Source organism: Salvia hispanica, chromosome 6, assembly GCF_023119035.1.
Source record: "Salvia hispanica cultivar TCC Black 2014 chromosome 6, UniMelb_Shisp_WGS_1.0, whole genome shotgun sequence".
Taxonomy (NCBI): Eukaryota; Viridiplantae; Streptophyta; class Magnoliopsida; order Lamiales; family Lamiaceae; genus Salvia; species Salvia hispanica.
Genome location: NC_062970.1, coordinates 38423987 through 38439353, shown reverse-complemented (window position 1 = coordinate 38439353; position 15367 = coordinate 38423987). Strand labels below are relative to the sequence as shown.

Here is a 15367-nt window from a genome sequence, read left to right as displayed (position 1 = left end):
CTTCGGGAATCAAACGAGAATAGCAGGTAAAACAGAGTTTTAAACACCATGAAAACAGAGCAAACTTCAGATCTAGACTTAAAACGAGAAATTAAAGCCTAAACTAACAGATCTACGCTACTGGACCTAAAGGATGCAGAAACAGAAAGTAAACAGCCATAATCATGTACAACGTAAACAGCAAACACCAAATACGCGAAACTCCAACTCAAAAACACCAAGATTCAACAAATCCAAACATCTCTATACGCAAATCCCCAACCTCCATCAATAAACCAACATATTTCAGCTCCAAACATCCAACAATAACAAGACGAAAGCTAAAAGCAAGAAATAAATATAAACTCAGAGATATCCAACCAAAAGCAAACATAAACTTCCATAATAACTCGAAATAAGTCTGAAAATCCAGTAGATCAAAGTCAGAAGCTAAAGTTGCGAAACTTAAAAACCACAAAGTACTAAACGAAAGCAAATAAGATTGTTTCTTCGCCTTCACAAGGCCGTGTTACACAGCAAAATAACGATGATGATGAGAACCACGGTGGCCAGAATCTTCCATATCCAAGTGCGCAGCAGACGAAATGAAAATTTGAAGTGTGGAACTAGAGCTAGAGCTAGGAAAGTGTAGAAGTGGTTGTCCCCGGATGTCTTGTTCTTCAAGGTTGAGCTCTTTATATATGTGAGGCTCTGATCCCTAGGGTATCCCTCTGGTGATTTGACGCTCTTGCCCTTGAGTAAGACTCTTTAAAATAATTTGCTCTCACTCCATTCTGCTCTTGTCGCCAACTTTTGATTCTCCCAGGTCCGAACGACGACGTCTGATTTTTACTTCAATTCCATCTCTTTTGCATCTGCCAGGTCAGGTAACAGCAACTCCTACGGGTCCGGCAGATTTACTACGCACCTGAACTCATAAACGCACATTAGCGCCCCAAATGCACATAATTTTAACCCTAAACGAGGCATGAAACGAGCCTTATCAGACATTAAGTGGTATCAAAGCAGGGATATGATCTTGTGGGGATAATATGCATTATACATATAAAATTTGTTGGTTATAAGTTGCATTTGCATTTGACATATCGAGAGTAGATATTTCTGAACATATCTCATCGAGGAGAGAGTGAGCAGCCGTCTGGCTTCAGTTTTAATAATATAAGTATTTTACGTATTTGTAATATTATACGGAAATGATAGATTTTGCTAGGTGAAACAAGTACATGTATCGATAATGTATGGCTGAAAATTAATTTTAAGGATAAAACTCTTAATGGTGTGTTAAAGAATTGAACTGGGTTATGCTCCCTTCCGCTAATAATAGCAATTGCATGATATATTGATAGCAAGAATCGTATGACACCATCAAAATAGAACTTAATATTACTCCTATACTTTTGTGATTTTTACAGATAAAGGAACTTATGTGTTTTTAGATTAATAGTATGTCATCATCTACAGAAAATATATGTATATACGTTGTGTTATTCACAAAACATTGTCATAGAGGAAGAGGAAACTAATCCTAAATTGAGATTTAAGTTATGAAGCAAAGCTATAAACAATTTTTAGGTGTTCAAAAATAAATGAAAATGTAAAGAACCTATTAATTATATCGGAGTATATGACTAATTAGTTTGAGAGAAAGATGTGGAGACTTATATGGATTTGGTAATTTTTTTAGTGCATTAACTTTGTTGAGAAATTAATTTTGCGGACAAAATTCTTAAAGAAGGGAAGAATTGTAACATCCCTAATCTAAAATATGTCATTAATATTTTATTTTTTTTGCGCTTGACGTTGTTATTTTCATAATGGATATATTAAAAATATATCATAGAGGATAACACTTAATAAGAGGTGATTGTGGTAAAATATAGTTAAATCTATATATGTGTGTGTGTGTGACACATACAATATATATGTAGTTTTATAAATTAATTGAAGTAATAGAATATATTAGTTCAATATTATTATAACTACATATACGTGTATACTATGAGTGTAACATTAGTAGATATATATTCTGAAAATAACTTATTTTCTTAAATAAGAAATTATTTGGAAAAATAATAGTGACTGTGTGAGTGCATGCATGCATGGAACATTGTATTTTAAAGAAATGACATGTGTAAATTGCATTAGTAGCTTAGTCGACAAGGCTGAGCTATACATTAATTATATAGAATAAATCATTAAAAAGAGAGGGATAGAAAAAAATATAAATTCACGCTAACATTAGAGAGTGGGGAGGAGAATGGGAGAAATATAGTTAGATAAATAGGTGGTATTTGTTTTATACTATTTCGGGTGGAGAAGTGAACCTGAAGAAAAATAACCGAAGACAACCTTCATGTATATACTACATAGTTGTAGATCAGAAAATAGAATCAGAGACTGGATTAGATTACCATTTATCGTGATCAGGTGTGTATAAATCACACTTTTAATTTTACGCGCGTTACGTAGTTAATTGCTATGTATTGACTTGGGGTGAATATTTAGATTATACTATATGAATCTGATATAGTTGTGTTATTTAATATCAATTGTGGAATATGACATGTATATGTGATTGGTGCAATAGATATATGAATGGTGCTATGATTAAGTTTATTTATGGTATTAGAATTTCTTGAATCGTTGAATTAAAGATGATCTGCGACAATCTTGCCCTGGATTTGAAAGCACAGTGGACATATTGGGACCTTCGGGTCAAATCATATTGTGACTTTCGGGTCAATCATATTGGGACCTTCGGGTCAAATCACAATGGGACCTACGGGTCAAATCATATTGGGACCTTCGGCTCAAATCACATTGGGACCTTCGGGTCAAATTACAATGGGACTTACGGGTCAATCATATTGGGACCTACGGGTCAATCATATGGCATAGTGGAAATCTCGAACAAATACCAGGCTTGATTTGTCACAGAATAATAAATTGATTATAGAGGCAATTTCATATGGAAATGAAATTATTTATGATATATGCTTTGTATTCAGAATGATTATATATGTTGTTTTGTGGGTTAATGAAGAGATAGAGTAAAATAAGTAAAAGGAAAAAGTAGAGATAGTATTATTTTTATGAATTTTGTTTATGGAACAGAAAGAATATTTGTTTATTATAAATGTGTACGTCAGAGGGATTGAGATGGGACAATATTATCAGGTACAAAACCTGAACTTTCATGTTCGAAATACTAACCTCGAACTATAGAAACAGAGACCACAATTCCGTGCTAATGACACTGAAGCAACCCCACAACAATTAATGGAGCCAAACCTTTGAATGGAAATAAAAATAGTGATAACAAACATTAGACACAAAAGCATAACTAAAAGTGATAATTTATCAACAATAAATATGACGAAGAGAAAGAGTATATATATACGTAAATAAAACGAAAAAACAGTGAGAAACAATGTCTGCAGCCAAACTAAAAAAGTAAATAAAATCTTCTCATTTTTCTGAATTATCACACAAATAAATAAAACATTTTTAATTTCCTAATTTACTAATAGCAATCTTTTTATTTTGCTCAACACCCGTCTCTATATATATGTACAGATATATAGGTGGTAGTTATGATTCTGATCGAAGTTGGCGCTAGGGTTTTATTCAGTTAGAGGTTTTCGTCTAATTTTGCTTTCCTCTTCCTCAGCCTCTAATCCGAAGGTGTTGCAGAGGTAATCACTGCTCATTATCGTCCCTGTTTCGCTACTACATGTAGATTTCCAGCGTGCCTTCGGTTTTATGCTTTCGATTTTAGTTTCTTTTGTATTCTACTGGTGGTTTTCCTCTTAAACTCTGCATGCTGTTTTCTTAAATGGAATTGGTATGGTTTCTTGTTGTGTTGAGCGATTTGTTCATTTTTCTTGCTGCATAAGATATTTTCGCATCATCTGTTTATTTCTAATCAGAGGCGAATGCGATGGCTACTAGTATCAATTTTATTCTGATTGCGTGATAATTTGTTGATTTTGTTGTGCTTTTGATTTAGTGTATCTATTTTTCTCTTCTTTTGATATTTTTTCCTCTTATTGTTATCTTGCACATATGGAATGATAGAAGTAGTCAAGTAGCATTGGTTTATTTTACAATGTGGAACTTATTGTTCTTGTGATTAGTTTTGTTCGTATTCATTTGCCTGTTTTTTTTATGTTCACGCCTAATGTATTAGGAAACACGCGTGAATATGTAACTATGCTGGTGCTTGAAATCAATATCTTCCCCGGTGAATTTGGGTAGTCTTTCTGAATTTCCTGTATGTAATGTAGAACTCGTGCTTAGAATAATAGGCCGTTGGATGACTTCTCTTGGGCGATTGTGATCAACGGACATGTTCTACTTGTGTAAAAATGTATACAGTACAGACTCATGACTTGCTCTACAACTCTATTTGTTGTTATTTACAGATGAATGTTGAAAAACTAACAAAGATGGCCGGTTCGGTGCGGACTGGTGGGAAGGGTACGATGAGAAGGTTTGTTCTTGATTATATGCAATAATATCTTATTTGTAGTCTTTATGACATTGCCTTGTTTGCGTTTCTAATAAATGCATTCACTTGATTTGCAGAAAGAAGAAGTCTGTACACAAGACGACTGCAACAGATGAAAAAAGGTTTCAAACTACCTTGAAGAGAATAGGAGTTAATGCTATACCTGGAATTGAGGAAATTAATATTTTCAAGGACTATGTTGTGTTACAGTTCGTCAACCCCAAAGGTATGATTTACTAGTGTTTTTATTTTACCGAATGCCCTGTCGTTCTTATCCTTAATTTGCTCTATTATTAGCCTTTTATCTAATTTTTATATTTTGATATTTTCAGTCCAAGCATCTGTTGCAGCCAACACCTGGGTTGTTAGTGGCACACCTCAGACCAAGGGTATGTTAGCTCTTTTGACTCGAAACCTTCGTTATATAGGCCATGTGGTTGAACTAAAAGTCCATATAAACTGATAGTACTTCTGTCACCAGATTAGTTTTCTTCATTTTTCAGTTTATAGATTAGAGTCTTTAGGCATCCCTTTTATGTAGGCAGCATGACAAATGACACAGCTTCATTTCTCAATTTATAGTTTAGAGACTTTAGGCATCCCTGGTATGTAGGCAGCATGACAAATGACACATACTACTTTCTCTTGATTATCTGATTTTCTATCTTGATGCTCATCATTTGTTATTCTCCATTTGTTTATGTTCGAAACTTTTTTAAAATCTCAATGGAAGGTTGCTGCATCCAACTTTTGTCTTCTTATCTAAATATATCAGAAGAGCAACTCATTTGTATTTCCTTTATTGTTCTTTCAGAATTGCATGAGGTTCTTCCACATATGTTTGACCTGTTGGGTAAGTGTAGTTTTTCTTTCGTTTGTTAACTTGTGATGTACAGTTTTAACAAATATCTGTACTTAAAACAACTTAATTTTCAAAAATTCCAGGCCCGGATAACTTGCAGCATTTTAGAAATTTAACAGCAGAACATTTCCTGGCTGCTACTGCTGCAGAAGAGGGTAATGGCGACGTACCCGAACTTGTTGCTGGTGAGACGTTTGAAGCTGCCGCAGAAGAGGGACATACCGATACCTCTTAAGGGTTCTATTATCAGTTTTGGAATATCTGTTGCAATACTTTGTCTATGATGAAACTAGGTCTATGTCTCAGATTAGTAACTCAAATCGACCGTGCTTTACTCGATTCATATATCACTTTGCTTTGAGTGAAGCATCCATGATAGCCATTCAAGTATGATATTATGTTTTGATGAGTAGTTGGTAATTTTGTCTTCTCATTCATTTGGTATTCTGTGGCCTAATGTGTAATCCTCAAGCTTGAGCACCAGAGCCGACTACTCTAATGACTAATAGTAATTCATTTGAAGTTTTTTCTTGCTAAATTTCATTTTGATGCTTGATTGTTAGTGATCCTATTTATATACATATATCCATGAACTTTGGTTAGTAAATGAATTGAACTTAACGATATTTGACTAGTTAACTAGTGAACAATATTTTAGAACTATTATATAAATACAATATACGTAGATGTTGTGTTATATTTATAGTCAAGGACTATTTTACTAAATGTTTGGTAGCGGTGATAACTCATTTAGGGAATAATTACTCCGTAGTATATTTTGTCATTGCATTCGCAATGATATACTAGTACTATCATCTAAATAAACAATTAATATATTTTAAACACTATTCTAAATTTAAAATGGACAAAATAAGTAGGGTTGTTTTGTATAATTGACAAAGTTCAAGGGTTAGATCTACGATGCTATGCAAAGGAAATTTTTATAAATAAGATATATTGATCACTAAAATCACAAACTTTGGCTAAATTTTGGTAATTTCTATGTAAAAGTTATTTAAAATATCATAAATTTTACATTCTATAGTATTTGTTATTTTCTAACTCAATCCAAATAGATATCTTCAAGAATAACTTAACGTGGACAACTATAAATGTGTAAGATAAAAAGCCATATGCACATTAGCTATTAGGATATAGTAATTGATGAAAATAACAAACAAAAATGTACATCTATGATATTTTAGTCCAATTTTAATGTTAATACTTGAAAATAACAAATTTTAGCCTAAATTTATGATTATAGGGACCAATAGGTCCCTTAAAATTTATGAGTAATCAATAAACTTGCGACTATTAACATAGAAAGCGTGTTTGTGCTCTTGCAATTGCATTTGGGGCTAGGGTTTTACTATTTGGTTATCCTCTCTTTGGCACTTGCACCTCTCCCTCTCTCTCCACTGTGCTTCTTAACATTTTCGCAGAGGTAATTGCCGTTCTCTCTTCTTTGCATGTAGATTTACTTTCAGCTTGCGTTTTGTTTTATTTCGAATTTACTTTCTTTTGTTAATACTGTTGGGCAAGGCGATGCTGGAGGTTTTCTACTTTTAAACCCTGCTTATACTTCCTTGATTGTAAATCAGTGTATTCCTTCTCTTCTCTGTTGGTGTTTAGCGATTTGTTTCTTTTCCCGCTGAATAAGAATTTTTGGCATGATTGGTTGGTTTATTTCTCGTCGGAGGCGATGGTCTTGTAGTTTATGTTTGGATTAAGCGCGTATCATGTACCCATTATTTTCTGATTGCGTGGTAATTATTTGCTCATCATATGATTTCTGTTGTGTTGTCCCCTTTTATTTATTGTATTTTTTCTTACTTGTGCTTTTTTCGTGGTCTTGCACACTTGAAATGATAGAGATGCTCTTCCTTTAGCTGCAAAATGTGATCTTTACACTTGAAATGATGGAGATGCTCTTCCTTTAGCTGCAAAATGTGATCTTTATTGCTGTGGTCATAAGTTCTTGTAAATGTTTGTCTATTGTTGTTATATTATATTATATGTGTGCTGAATTACTGTTAGAGTGAGAGGCAGTCCTGTGGACGACTTCGTTATGGCGATTCTGTTTGTTGGTGTGTTGAGTTATTGTAGATATATATGTAACCGGCACACATTACAGACTATGATGTTTTATCTGACTCTCTATGCTGTTCTTTACAGATGAATGTTGAAAAATTAATGAAGATGGCCGGTTCGGTCCGCACCGGCGGGAAGGGTACAATGAGAAGGTTTGGTCCTGATAATGTGCAGCAACTTTTATTTATAGTTTTGACTGTGTTGCCAAGACAAGACTATGAGTTATAGAAGAGCAAGCATCCTTTCAACTTTACTCTGTTTGTGTTTTAACAAAAGCATTTATTTATGGTTTGCAGAAAGAAGAAGGCTGTACACAAAACGACCACAACAGATGACAAAAGGCTTCAAAGTACCTTAAAGAGAGTAGGAGTGAACGCCATACCTGGAATCGAGGAAGTTAATATTTTCAAGGAAGATGTAGTTATACAGTTTGTCAATCCAAAGGGTATGAGCTACTGGGATTTTAATTTTATGCAATACTCTCACGTTCTCATCTGAATTGTTATTTCAACCTTTTTTCTAATTTTTCTTTTTTTGTTATTTTCAGTCCAAGCATCTGTTGCTGCCAACACCTGGGTTGTTAGTGGCACTCCTCAGAACAAGAGTATGTTTACTTGGTTATGTTGACTCGAAAACCTACTTTACATAGCTGATTTAAGATTTAAAGACCCTCTCAAAAAAGATTACGGCTTTAACATGACTTGTTTACGGCCAGCATTACACATATATGGCTCTATGTACAGTACTTCTCTCGTTTGATCGTCTGATTTTCTTTCTTGATGCGTATCATTTGTTATTCTATATCTGTTATGTTCAACTCAACATTTGTTGTATCAAAGAAAACTTGCTTTGTTCAACATTAGTCTTTTAACCTTTACTATATGGAAGTTTAATTCGTTGCAACTCTTCTATCGTTCTTTCAGAATTGCAGGACATTCTTCCTCAAATCATCAACCAGTTGGGTAAGTGCAGTTTATTCTTTCTTTTGGTGTCTTTCTGGAAAATCTCTACTAAAACTTTCTTACTGTATGTAATTCTCAGGTCCGGATAACTTGGAGAATTTGAAAAAGTTAGCAGAACAGTTCCAAAAGCAGGCACCAGGTGGTACAGCTTCTGGCACTGGTGAAGATGACGACGACGATGTACCCGAACTTGTAGCTGGTGAGACGTTTGAAGCTGCCGCAGAGGAGGAACACAAACAGACCTCTTGAGGACCTCTATTTTCCAGTTTTTGACCGTCGCTTACATTTTCCATGTTTCTGAAAGATCTTACATTATGAGCCCTATTTGCAAGCTAGTTTCTATGTCACCATATTTTGAATGAACGTTCTATGTAAGCAAAATATGATTGAATCAATATGCCTTGTTCGGTTTATGTCGGTTGACCTTCTAATTACATTTGGTTTGATTTTGCAATAAGATGAAAAATCGATTCAGATTCGCTGAATTCTAGTCCGGCTTGGTATATGTTTTGGTTGTTACGTTGATAAATGTTTATTTAGATTAAAAAAAAAAAGAGTCTTGCATTATAGTGGTAACGGGTCACGTTTATGGAATTTATAAAATTGATAATAGAACAATTTTGACATAATTTTAATTCAAGATGTAGATCTGTTCATGTTTTAGGGTCTAAACTGGGTCTCCACAAAACAAGAGTATGTTTCTGTCGCCAGATTAGTTTTCTAATACATGTGTTTAAGGTTTAAACAACTCTGGATTTTAGTCACATTACAAATATTACACCGTATACTTGGTCTTTGATCATCTGATTTTCTTTGATCATTCGTTATTCTCCGTTTGTTTTGGTTCTTTCGTTATCTCAATGAAAGCTTGCTTTGTTTAACATTTGTCATCTAATATGGAGTAAAACATATCAGAAGTTGAATTCATTTGTAATTCTTTTCTGGCTCTTCCAGAATTACAGGACATTCTTCCTCAAATCATCAACTGTCATTACAAAAATCTACCCAAAATAACTTAATTTTCATAATTCCCGGCTCCAGATAACTTGGAGAATTTGAAATAGTTAGCAGAGCAATCCCTGAAGCAAGCACTCGCCGGCTGCTGGAAGTGGACGGCGATGTACCAGATCTTGTAATTTTAAGCTGCTGTGGAAGAGGAGGGACGCACTCTCAGGCCTCTTAAGGATTTTTGGACCGCATATTAGCCGGAAAACTCCATCTTGGGAAATTGAATTTTTCCATTTCATCTACGCGTCACAAAAACATTGCCACTAGACACACCACCTGGATTTAATTTTGCTGGACTACTTGATAATGTAAAATTGAATACAAAAGCAATTGGTTTATACTTGGTGAATTATCATGTCTATGGTTTGTGACAAAGACCTAAATTAATTAGTAGTTCGTCTAGCTAATAGCAATAAAAATAGAGAATCTAGCCAATAATATTGTCGAGAACTAATATAATGTTTAAATTACGTTATGCATGCATGTTTTATTTTACTACGTAACATATATAAAAGTAAAAGATATGATGTGAATATTGGATGAAAATCCGATCCTCCAGGCACTCCGACCAACTAGCAACATGGATTCCCATTTTCTATTTCTTTTTTCTTTTAGTGGAAATAATAATATGATACTCCACAAGAATATTTCATTTGAATTTTAACCTCATATAAATAATCCACTTCTCTCAGGATCGGTTCTTGATCCCCATCCTCTGGTATATGAATTTTTTGCTAAAGTTTTCACATGTTTACGATTGATCAATGAATTCCACAGCAATATTTTTTTTAAATGGCAAAATATTGATCTGGATTTTGTTGAATTTTGCAGAAAGAAATGGCGGAAAGTAGTGTGTTCAGTTGTTGTGTGGAAGGATTAAAACATGTGAAATCTGATCATGGAGATCTGATGACCAAGCCTTTCTTGGATGTCTGCAAACTTGTTTTGCCAATTTTAGGTCCCTTTCATTTGTTGTTATGTTTATCATTTTCCATTTTCATATTCTTTCTATCCTAAATTACTGATTTTGAAAATGTATCGGGTTGGGAACCCTGGCTCCTACATTTTCGAATAAAATGTTTGAACAAAATCAATAATATTTACACTTTTTTTTATAATCAAAGATTTATCTTTTTGTTTTTTTACCAAGAATACGAGTTAACTTCTTTGCATTCTACAATAATAGATAAATTTGGCGCTGCGATGATAGTGGTTAAATCTGACATTGGTGGTAATATATCGGTAAGATTTTCTTTCTTTTTGGCCATCTACAAATATGTTGTGTTTTGACATAGTAATAAATTTTAAGGGTAAATATGTTTTAGTGTTTAACCAAAATGTCACAACTTCAAGATAATTGACAAAAGACACCCAACATCTTAGAAATATCCGGTAAATAAATTTCCGAACGAAAGTGCCCTAGATTTTCTGTAGACGCTGGACATGCTAGCAAGCCAAGAACAATGTTGGCAACTAGCCGAAAATCCATGGCCAATTTTGTCCGGAATTTATTTTTTGGGTCATTTTCAAGTGAAAACTAACATGTTAGACTATTGGTAATTTCGTTAAAACACTTTTTAAATGCCGGCGTATATGAAGAACATTGATGTTGTGATGCTACTAAGTTTATTAAACAACTGAAACTTTTAGTATTAAGCAAAAATAGAAGCAAAACAATTGATATAGTGTAAATAAAGAGGGTTCAATTTTTGAATAATGTGTAGAGGCTGGAGTCTAAGTATGATTCAAATCCATCAAGATTTAATTACCTATTCACCTTGGTGCAAGCTGAAGTTGAAACCTCAACTGCCAAGTCATCTTCCAGTTGCACCAATGGACTCCTCTGGCTCACCAGGTGCAACCTTTTTCTTCTATTTCTATATCTATTTCTATTTCTCACACATTAAAGAAAATGTACTAGTTTTGAAGGTTAATATATACGATTGCAGAGCGATGGATTTCATAGTTGAGCTATTCCGCAATCTAGTTGAGCATCAAGATTGGTCGATGTCACAAGTTTATAACGACGCATATGCCAAAACCTTGAAGGAATGGCATGGTTGGCTTGCTTCTTCAAGTTTTGCGGTAATTGCAACATTAAATTTAAAGTCCGACTGTGTTATAAAAGAAAAACCTCTAATTTCTTGTTGGGAAAAAGGTTGTTCTGAAGCTTGCACCTGACCGAAAGAAATTCATGGAGGCTTTAGGCACAGCCGGTGACACCAATGGCGATATGCACAAGTTCTGCACGGAATTCTCACCAATCCTACGAAAGATCCACAAGTTTCTTGTAAGATTATTTCACAAACCAAATTCATTAGTTCATTTAACATCACTTTTATGCTATTTAATGTAACTAACCTCAAAATCTTGATTTGATGATATGAATATTGTGATTGGTGCAGGCGAGTTGTGGATTGGACAATATGAAATCTTCATGACGGTGTCCATTTGTAGCTCCTCTAAGTTGTTGCTTACCTTCTGCTGCACATCAATGAACAAGAAACCACTTTGTGCTTCTCTTAATCAAGATTTGTTTTTCTTAATTCTTTTGGACACTAGCATTGTACTAATATTATCAGGAGCTACTCATTTTTTTTGTTTTTTCAAGAAAAATCCTGTAAAAACTCATGAATCAATCCATGTTTATTTTTCTAACTTATACCAATAAAATCACCATTGCAATTTTGATTGTATATGTTAATTATAAGAGAGATGTTGGTTGGCCTTTGAGCACAACATGCAGAGCTGCAGGATTTGGGGTGGAATGACAAAGAAGTTAAATCTAATACACATAAATAATAGAGAGATAAGAGGTGGACAAATCCAAAATAAAAACCAGCTTGTTATACATTCTATTTAAAAAAGACAAATCTTTTCTGACTCTGAATAGTTTAATCTTGAGCAGGAACAGTGCTCTTTCGCCACTCCCAGTAATTTGCTCTCATGGGATCGACCAACTTCAAGATAGAACACACTTTCTCAGCTAAGCCAACATCCGACAGATTCGGGTCTGGAGACACAGCATCAACAGCATCTTTCAACTCTTTGCTCGGCTGATGGCGATGACAAAGAAGATCAAGAATCATGTTCAGAGCATGAATACAATCTGTTTTGCCCGTCAAAACGTCCAAGCAGACTGATGCCACTCGGGGATCGTTGGCCAAAGAGTTACCATCATTCTTGTGAAGACCACGGAGATATCTCCAAGGGCTTTCATTCTCAGGTTTGGTTAAAATGGCTTCAATTGCATAAGCAACTTCAGAGTCCCTCATAACCTCTAACCCTCCTAGGAGAGGAGATTTACTTACAACATAATATCTCTGCAAAAATATGATAGTACAAATTAAACAAATCAATACCAGGAAGTAAATTTATCAGTTCAATCAGTAACTGTAATTCTTTTGATTAGCTCAAGGGCTAGTATTCAGGGCCTCATTGATAGTCTGGTATAACGACTGCATTTTCTTTTATATTTACCCATTTCACAAGCCTAGCTATAGGCCTACGATTTTTTCAGACATCCTCTAAACTAATAAACCACTAGGCTATCAAAAGTCAAGATTCAAGTGTGTAAAATACATGGTTATACAAACAACAATCAGAAAGCAAGCCATTTTAACCACTCAAAAAGAAATATGTTGAACAGGACCCAAATGCCAGCAAAATAAATATTATACCTGATTCCAAGCAGAATTATTGAAAATGTCGGCTTCAATAAGTTCACTGCAGTAGGCAAGTTCACCTTCCCATCCTCCAAGAGCCTGAAGAACCCACTGCATACAAAATTTTTACTTTAACTAGCGAAATACAATAAAGGATGAGTTCTATGCATGAGATTCTTTGCTATCTTCAAGGAAATATGAATACAACACACAGACCTGCCTATGGGACCAGGCATGATAGTTCTTTGCATCTTTACAGAATATTTCCCTGGAGAATTCATGCTCCTTACTTGCAACATGTCCCCCAAGCTTCTCAGCAAGCCACCGTCTGTGATGCCTAAAAGTTCAGTGATTAACAATATCATCCAACATGATTAAAATCAATAAACAATTGAAAAATCTTCATCATTCAGGATTCAGCAGTCCCATATCATTAGCAACTCTTTTACTATAAGCCTTTGGTTATAACCATAGGGCGGTCGGGCGTATGAAGCACACTATCATTGGATGGAAGGTCTTAGCCAGAGAATTTTGGAAACAAAAATGAAAAAAAGAGCTTCAAATAGATATTCTAAATATTCATCTTTTTGGTTCTTGAAATCAGTGGTGATGACCGTCATTCTTCAGGAACTTCGAAATGAACTTTCCCATATATTTACCCTTTAGTTCTTGACAACTCTGGTAGTGAGTCTTCAACTCTTCTTATAGGTTTCTACCACTGTATTATGTGTTTTGTATGTATGCAACTGCAAATATCAGATAACTTAACCAAGTTCTTATTACACTAAGTTGCAGGGTGCCATATAAGCAATATCTCTTCCCAGTATAAAGTAAGAAAACATCCATCCGGATTCAATTCAATATGGAATAGAAGTAATTATCTGATCATACCAGTGCTTTTTAAGCATCCATCAAATTGTAAAACTCATTTAGACATGCAAGACAAAGATGAACAGTATAATAACATTGTTTACCAAATTTGATAGTTTTTGGGATTTTCTCTTGTAATCTGGTCAAGAAATTGCAGTTCTTCATGTAAATCAGCATTAAGCGCATCAAGTATCAGACGCCTGAATTGCCAGACCTAACAAAGTAGAAACGAAATCACAAGGGCATTAATGAAACACATTGTAGACAATACCAGTCAGCCCACAACAAATAAGCATAAAAACACACCCATCTAGCCCTAATTAGATTTCAAAGTTGTATGTATAAAATTCAGAACCTTGAACCGAAGAATAACAACATGAATAATAACTTGGACATTAACAACTAGCAATATGTAAAGCATAAGTCCTTAGCAGAGCCTTCCTCTCAGAATTTCCGTATTATATAAACTTCTGAAATATAATGCTACAAATAGAGGTTTATGCTTACAGATGTTCAATTACAAAAGTTAGCAGTCATAGGTCAATAATCCGAACACACATACACATAGAGAAAGAGAACGGTATCCAGATTTAAGCGATCAAATCAGTAGTTAAATAGTATCAAATCAAATTACATCCTTTCAATTCCAGTTGCAGTGGACAAAGTTAGAATGAGAATAGAGAAATTACAGTGTAATTGCCGGAGTTGAGAAGAATGGCCTCTTTAGTGAGGTGAAGTGCGCGCGGGGATCGCTCATCGGCCAAGTATACTGCTCTAAAGTAATCCATGGTTTCAGTGAAGTCATCGGTGTACTCAATCGGCACCACCGGATTCGGGCCGTCGTCCTGAGGTACCGGCCGGACATCAGCCCATTCGGGCCTCTCCTTTATTGGAATTCGCTCTCTCTCTTCTTCTCCCTTCATTATCGATCTCAAAATTGCAAGCAATTAAGCGAAGCTGGGGGCAGAGACTAAACAAATCGAATTAAGTTTAGCCCTAAACCTAAAACCTATATTTATGTAAAAAGAATTGACATATTAAGATTCAAATAAAAACTTACATATATAGAATGGACACACCAAAATTAAAACAATAAATTTATTTATACACTTTTTCCATATCGAAATATAGTGAAATAAGATGCTTTGGATGCAATTTTAGGATAAGTTAAATGTTTGTGTTTGCATTGTTCTAAAGCTCAATACACATTTGGTGTTTCGTGTACAGTAAAATTGAAACTCACAATTTTGGTTTTACAGCACCATTTCAGTCTTGGTCTTTTAAAAGTATTTTTTTTTTATCATTTAGTTTCTCTGTAAAAAAATTAATCTATTTTCATTTAGGAATTCTTATTAGTATTGTGTAAGTGCACAAGTGGTGGAGGCTATGATGAAAAAAA

The 15367-nt window shown here is 34.5% G+C and overlaps 4 protein-coding genes across 4 annotated transcripts; 3 read left to right on the top strand and 1 right to left on the bottom strand.

The window, feature by feature from the left end:
* The first annotated feature begins 3592 nt into the window (after nt 1-3592).
* Nucleotides 3593-5778, top strand: LOC125196863 (basic transcription factor 3-like). The gene is made up of 6 exons (XM_048095522.1): nt 3593-3695; nt 4425-4492; nt 4588-4736; nt 4843-4899; nt 5325-5363; nt 5456-5778. Exons 2-6 carry the CDS (start codon nt 4425-4427, stop codon nt 5605-5607), a joined length of 465 nt encoding a protein of 154 aa, XP_047951479.1. The 5' UTR covers nt 3593-3695; the 3' UTR covers nt 5608-5778.
* A 907-nt stretch (nt 5779-6685) lies between these two features.
* On the top strand, nt 6686-8838 carry LOC125191618 (nascent polypeptide-associated complex subunit beta-like). Its single transcript, XM_048089010.1, has 6 exons — nt 6686-6816; nt 7548-7615; nt 7760-7908; nt 8011-8067; nt 8387-8425; nt 8505-8838. Exons 2-6 carry the CDS (start codon nt 7548-7550, stop codon nt 8672-8674), a joined length of 483 nt encoding a protein of 160 aa, XP_047944967.1. The 5' UTR covers nt 6686-6816; the 3' UTR covers nt 8675-8838.
* A 1246-nt stretch (nt 8839-10084) lies between these two features.
* Nucleotides 10085-12064, top strand: LOC125191841 (glycolipid transfer protein 1-like). The gene is made up of 7 exons (XM_048089265.1): nt 10085-10151; nt 10265-10391; nt 10620-10675; nt 11158-11288; nt 11383-11518; nt 11592-11723; nt 11839-12064. The coding sequence occupies exons 2-7, from the start codon at nt 10271-10273 to the stop codon at nt 11872-11874; spliced, it is 612 nt and encodes a 203-aa protein (XP_047945222.1). The 5' UTR covers nt 10085-10151; nt 10265-10270; the 3' UTR covers nt 11875-12064.
* A 137-nt stretch (nt 12065-12201) lies between these two features.
* On the bottom strand, nt 12202-14982 carry LOC125191840 (protein farnesyltransferase/geranylgeranyltransferase type-1 subunit alpha). The gene is made up of 5 exons (XM_048089264.1): nt 14658-14982; nt 14073-14182; nt 13315-13435; nt 13114-13209; nt 12202-12756 (listed from the first exon to the last, which is right to left on the bottom strand). Exons 1-5 carry the CDS (start codon nt 14889-14891, stop codon nt 12328-12330), a joined length of 990 nt encoding a protein of 329 aa, XP_047945221.1. The 5' UTR covers nt 14892-14982; the 3' UTR covers nt 12202-12327.
* Nucleotides 14983-15367: the final 385 nt, after the last annotated feature.

Excerpts from the sequence above, each read along its gene's own strand:
- LOC125191841 (XM_048089265.1), top strand. The coding sequence starts at position 10,271 with ATGGCGGAAAGTAGTGTGTTCAGTTGTTGTGTGGAAGGATTAAAACAT. Across the intron at positions 10,392-10,619 it reads ACTTGTTTTGCCAATTTTAG|ATAAATTTGGCGCTGCGATG; the intron begins GTCCCTTTCATT and ends CTACAATAATAG. Across the intron at positions 11,724-11,838 it reads GAAAGATCCACAAGTTTCTT|GCGAGTTGTGGATTGGACAA; the intron begins GTAAGATTATTT and ends TGATTGGTGCAG.
- LOC125191840 (XM_048089264.1), bottom strand. The coding sequence starts at position 14,891 with ATGAAGGGAGAAGAAGAGAGAGAGCGAATTCCAATAAAGGAGAGGCCC. Across the intron at positions 14,183-14,657 it reads TCAACTCCGGCAATTACACT|GTCTGGCAATTCAGGCGTCT; the intron begins GTAATTTCTCTA and ends CTACTTTGTTAG. Across the intron at positions 13,436-14,072 it reads CCCAAAAACTATCAAATTTG|GCATCACAGACGGTGGCTTG; the intron begins GTAAACAATGTT and ends CTGAACTTTTAG.
- LOC125191618 (XM_048089010.1), top strand. The coding sequence starts at position 7,548 with ATGAATGTTGAAAAATTAATGAAGATGGCCGGTTCGGTCCGCACCGGC. Across the intron at positions 7,616-7,759 it reads GGGAAGGGTACAATGAGAAG|AAAGAAGAAGGCTGTACACA; the intron begins GTTTGGTCCTGA and ends TATGGTTTGCAG. Across the intron at positions 8,068-8,386 it reads TGGCACTCCTCAGAACAAGA|AATTGCAGGACATTCTTCCT; the intron begins GTATGTTTACTT and ends TCGTTCTTTCAG.
- LOC125196863 (XM_048095522.1), top strand. The coding sequence starts at position 4,425 with ATGAATGTTGAAAAACTAACAAAGATGGCCGGTTCGGTGCGGACTGGT. Across the intron at positions 4,493-4,587 it reads GGGAAGGGTACGATGAGAAG|AAAGAAGAAGTCTGTACACA; the intron begins GTTTGTTCTTGA and ends CTTGATTTGCAG. Across the intron at positions 5,364-5,455 it reads ACATATGTTTGACCTGTTGG|GCCCGGATAACTTGCAGCAT; the intron begins GTAAGTGTAGTT and ends CAAAAATTCCAG.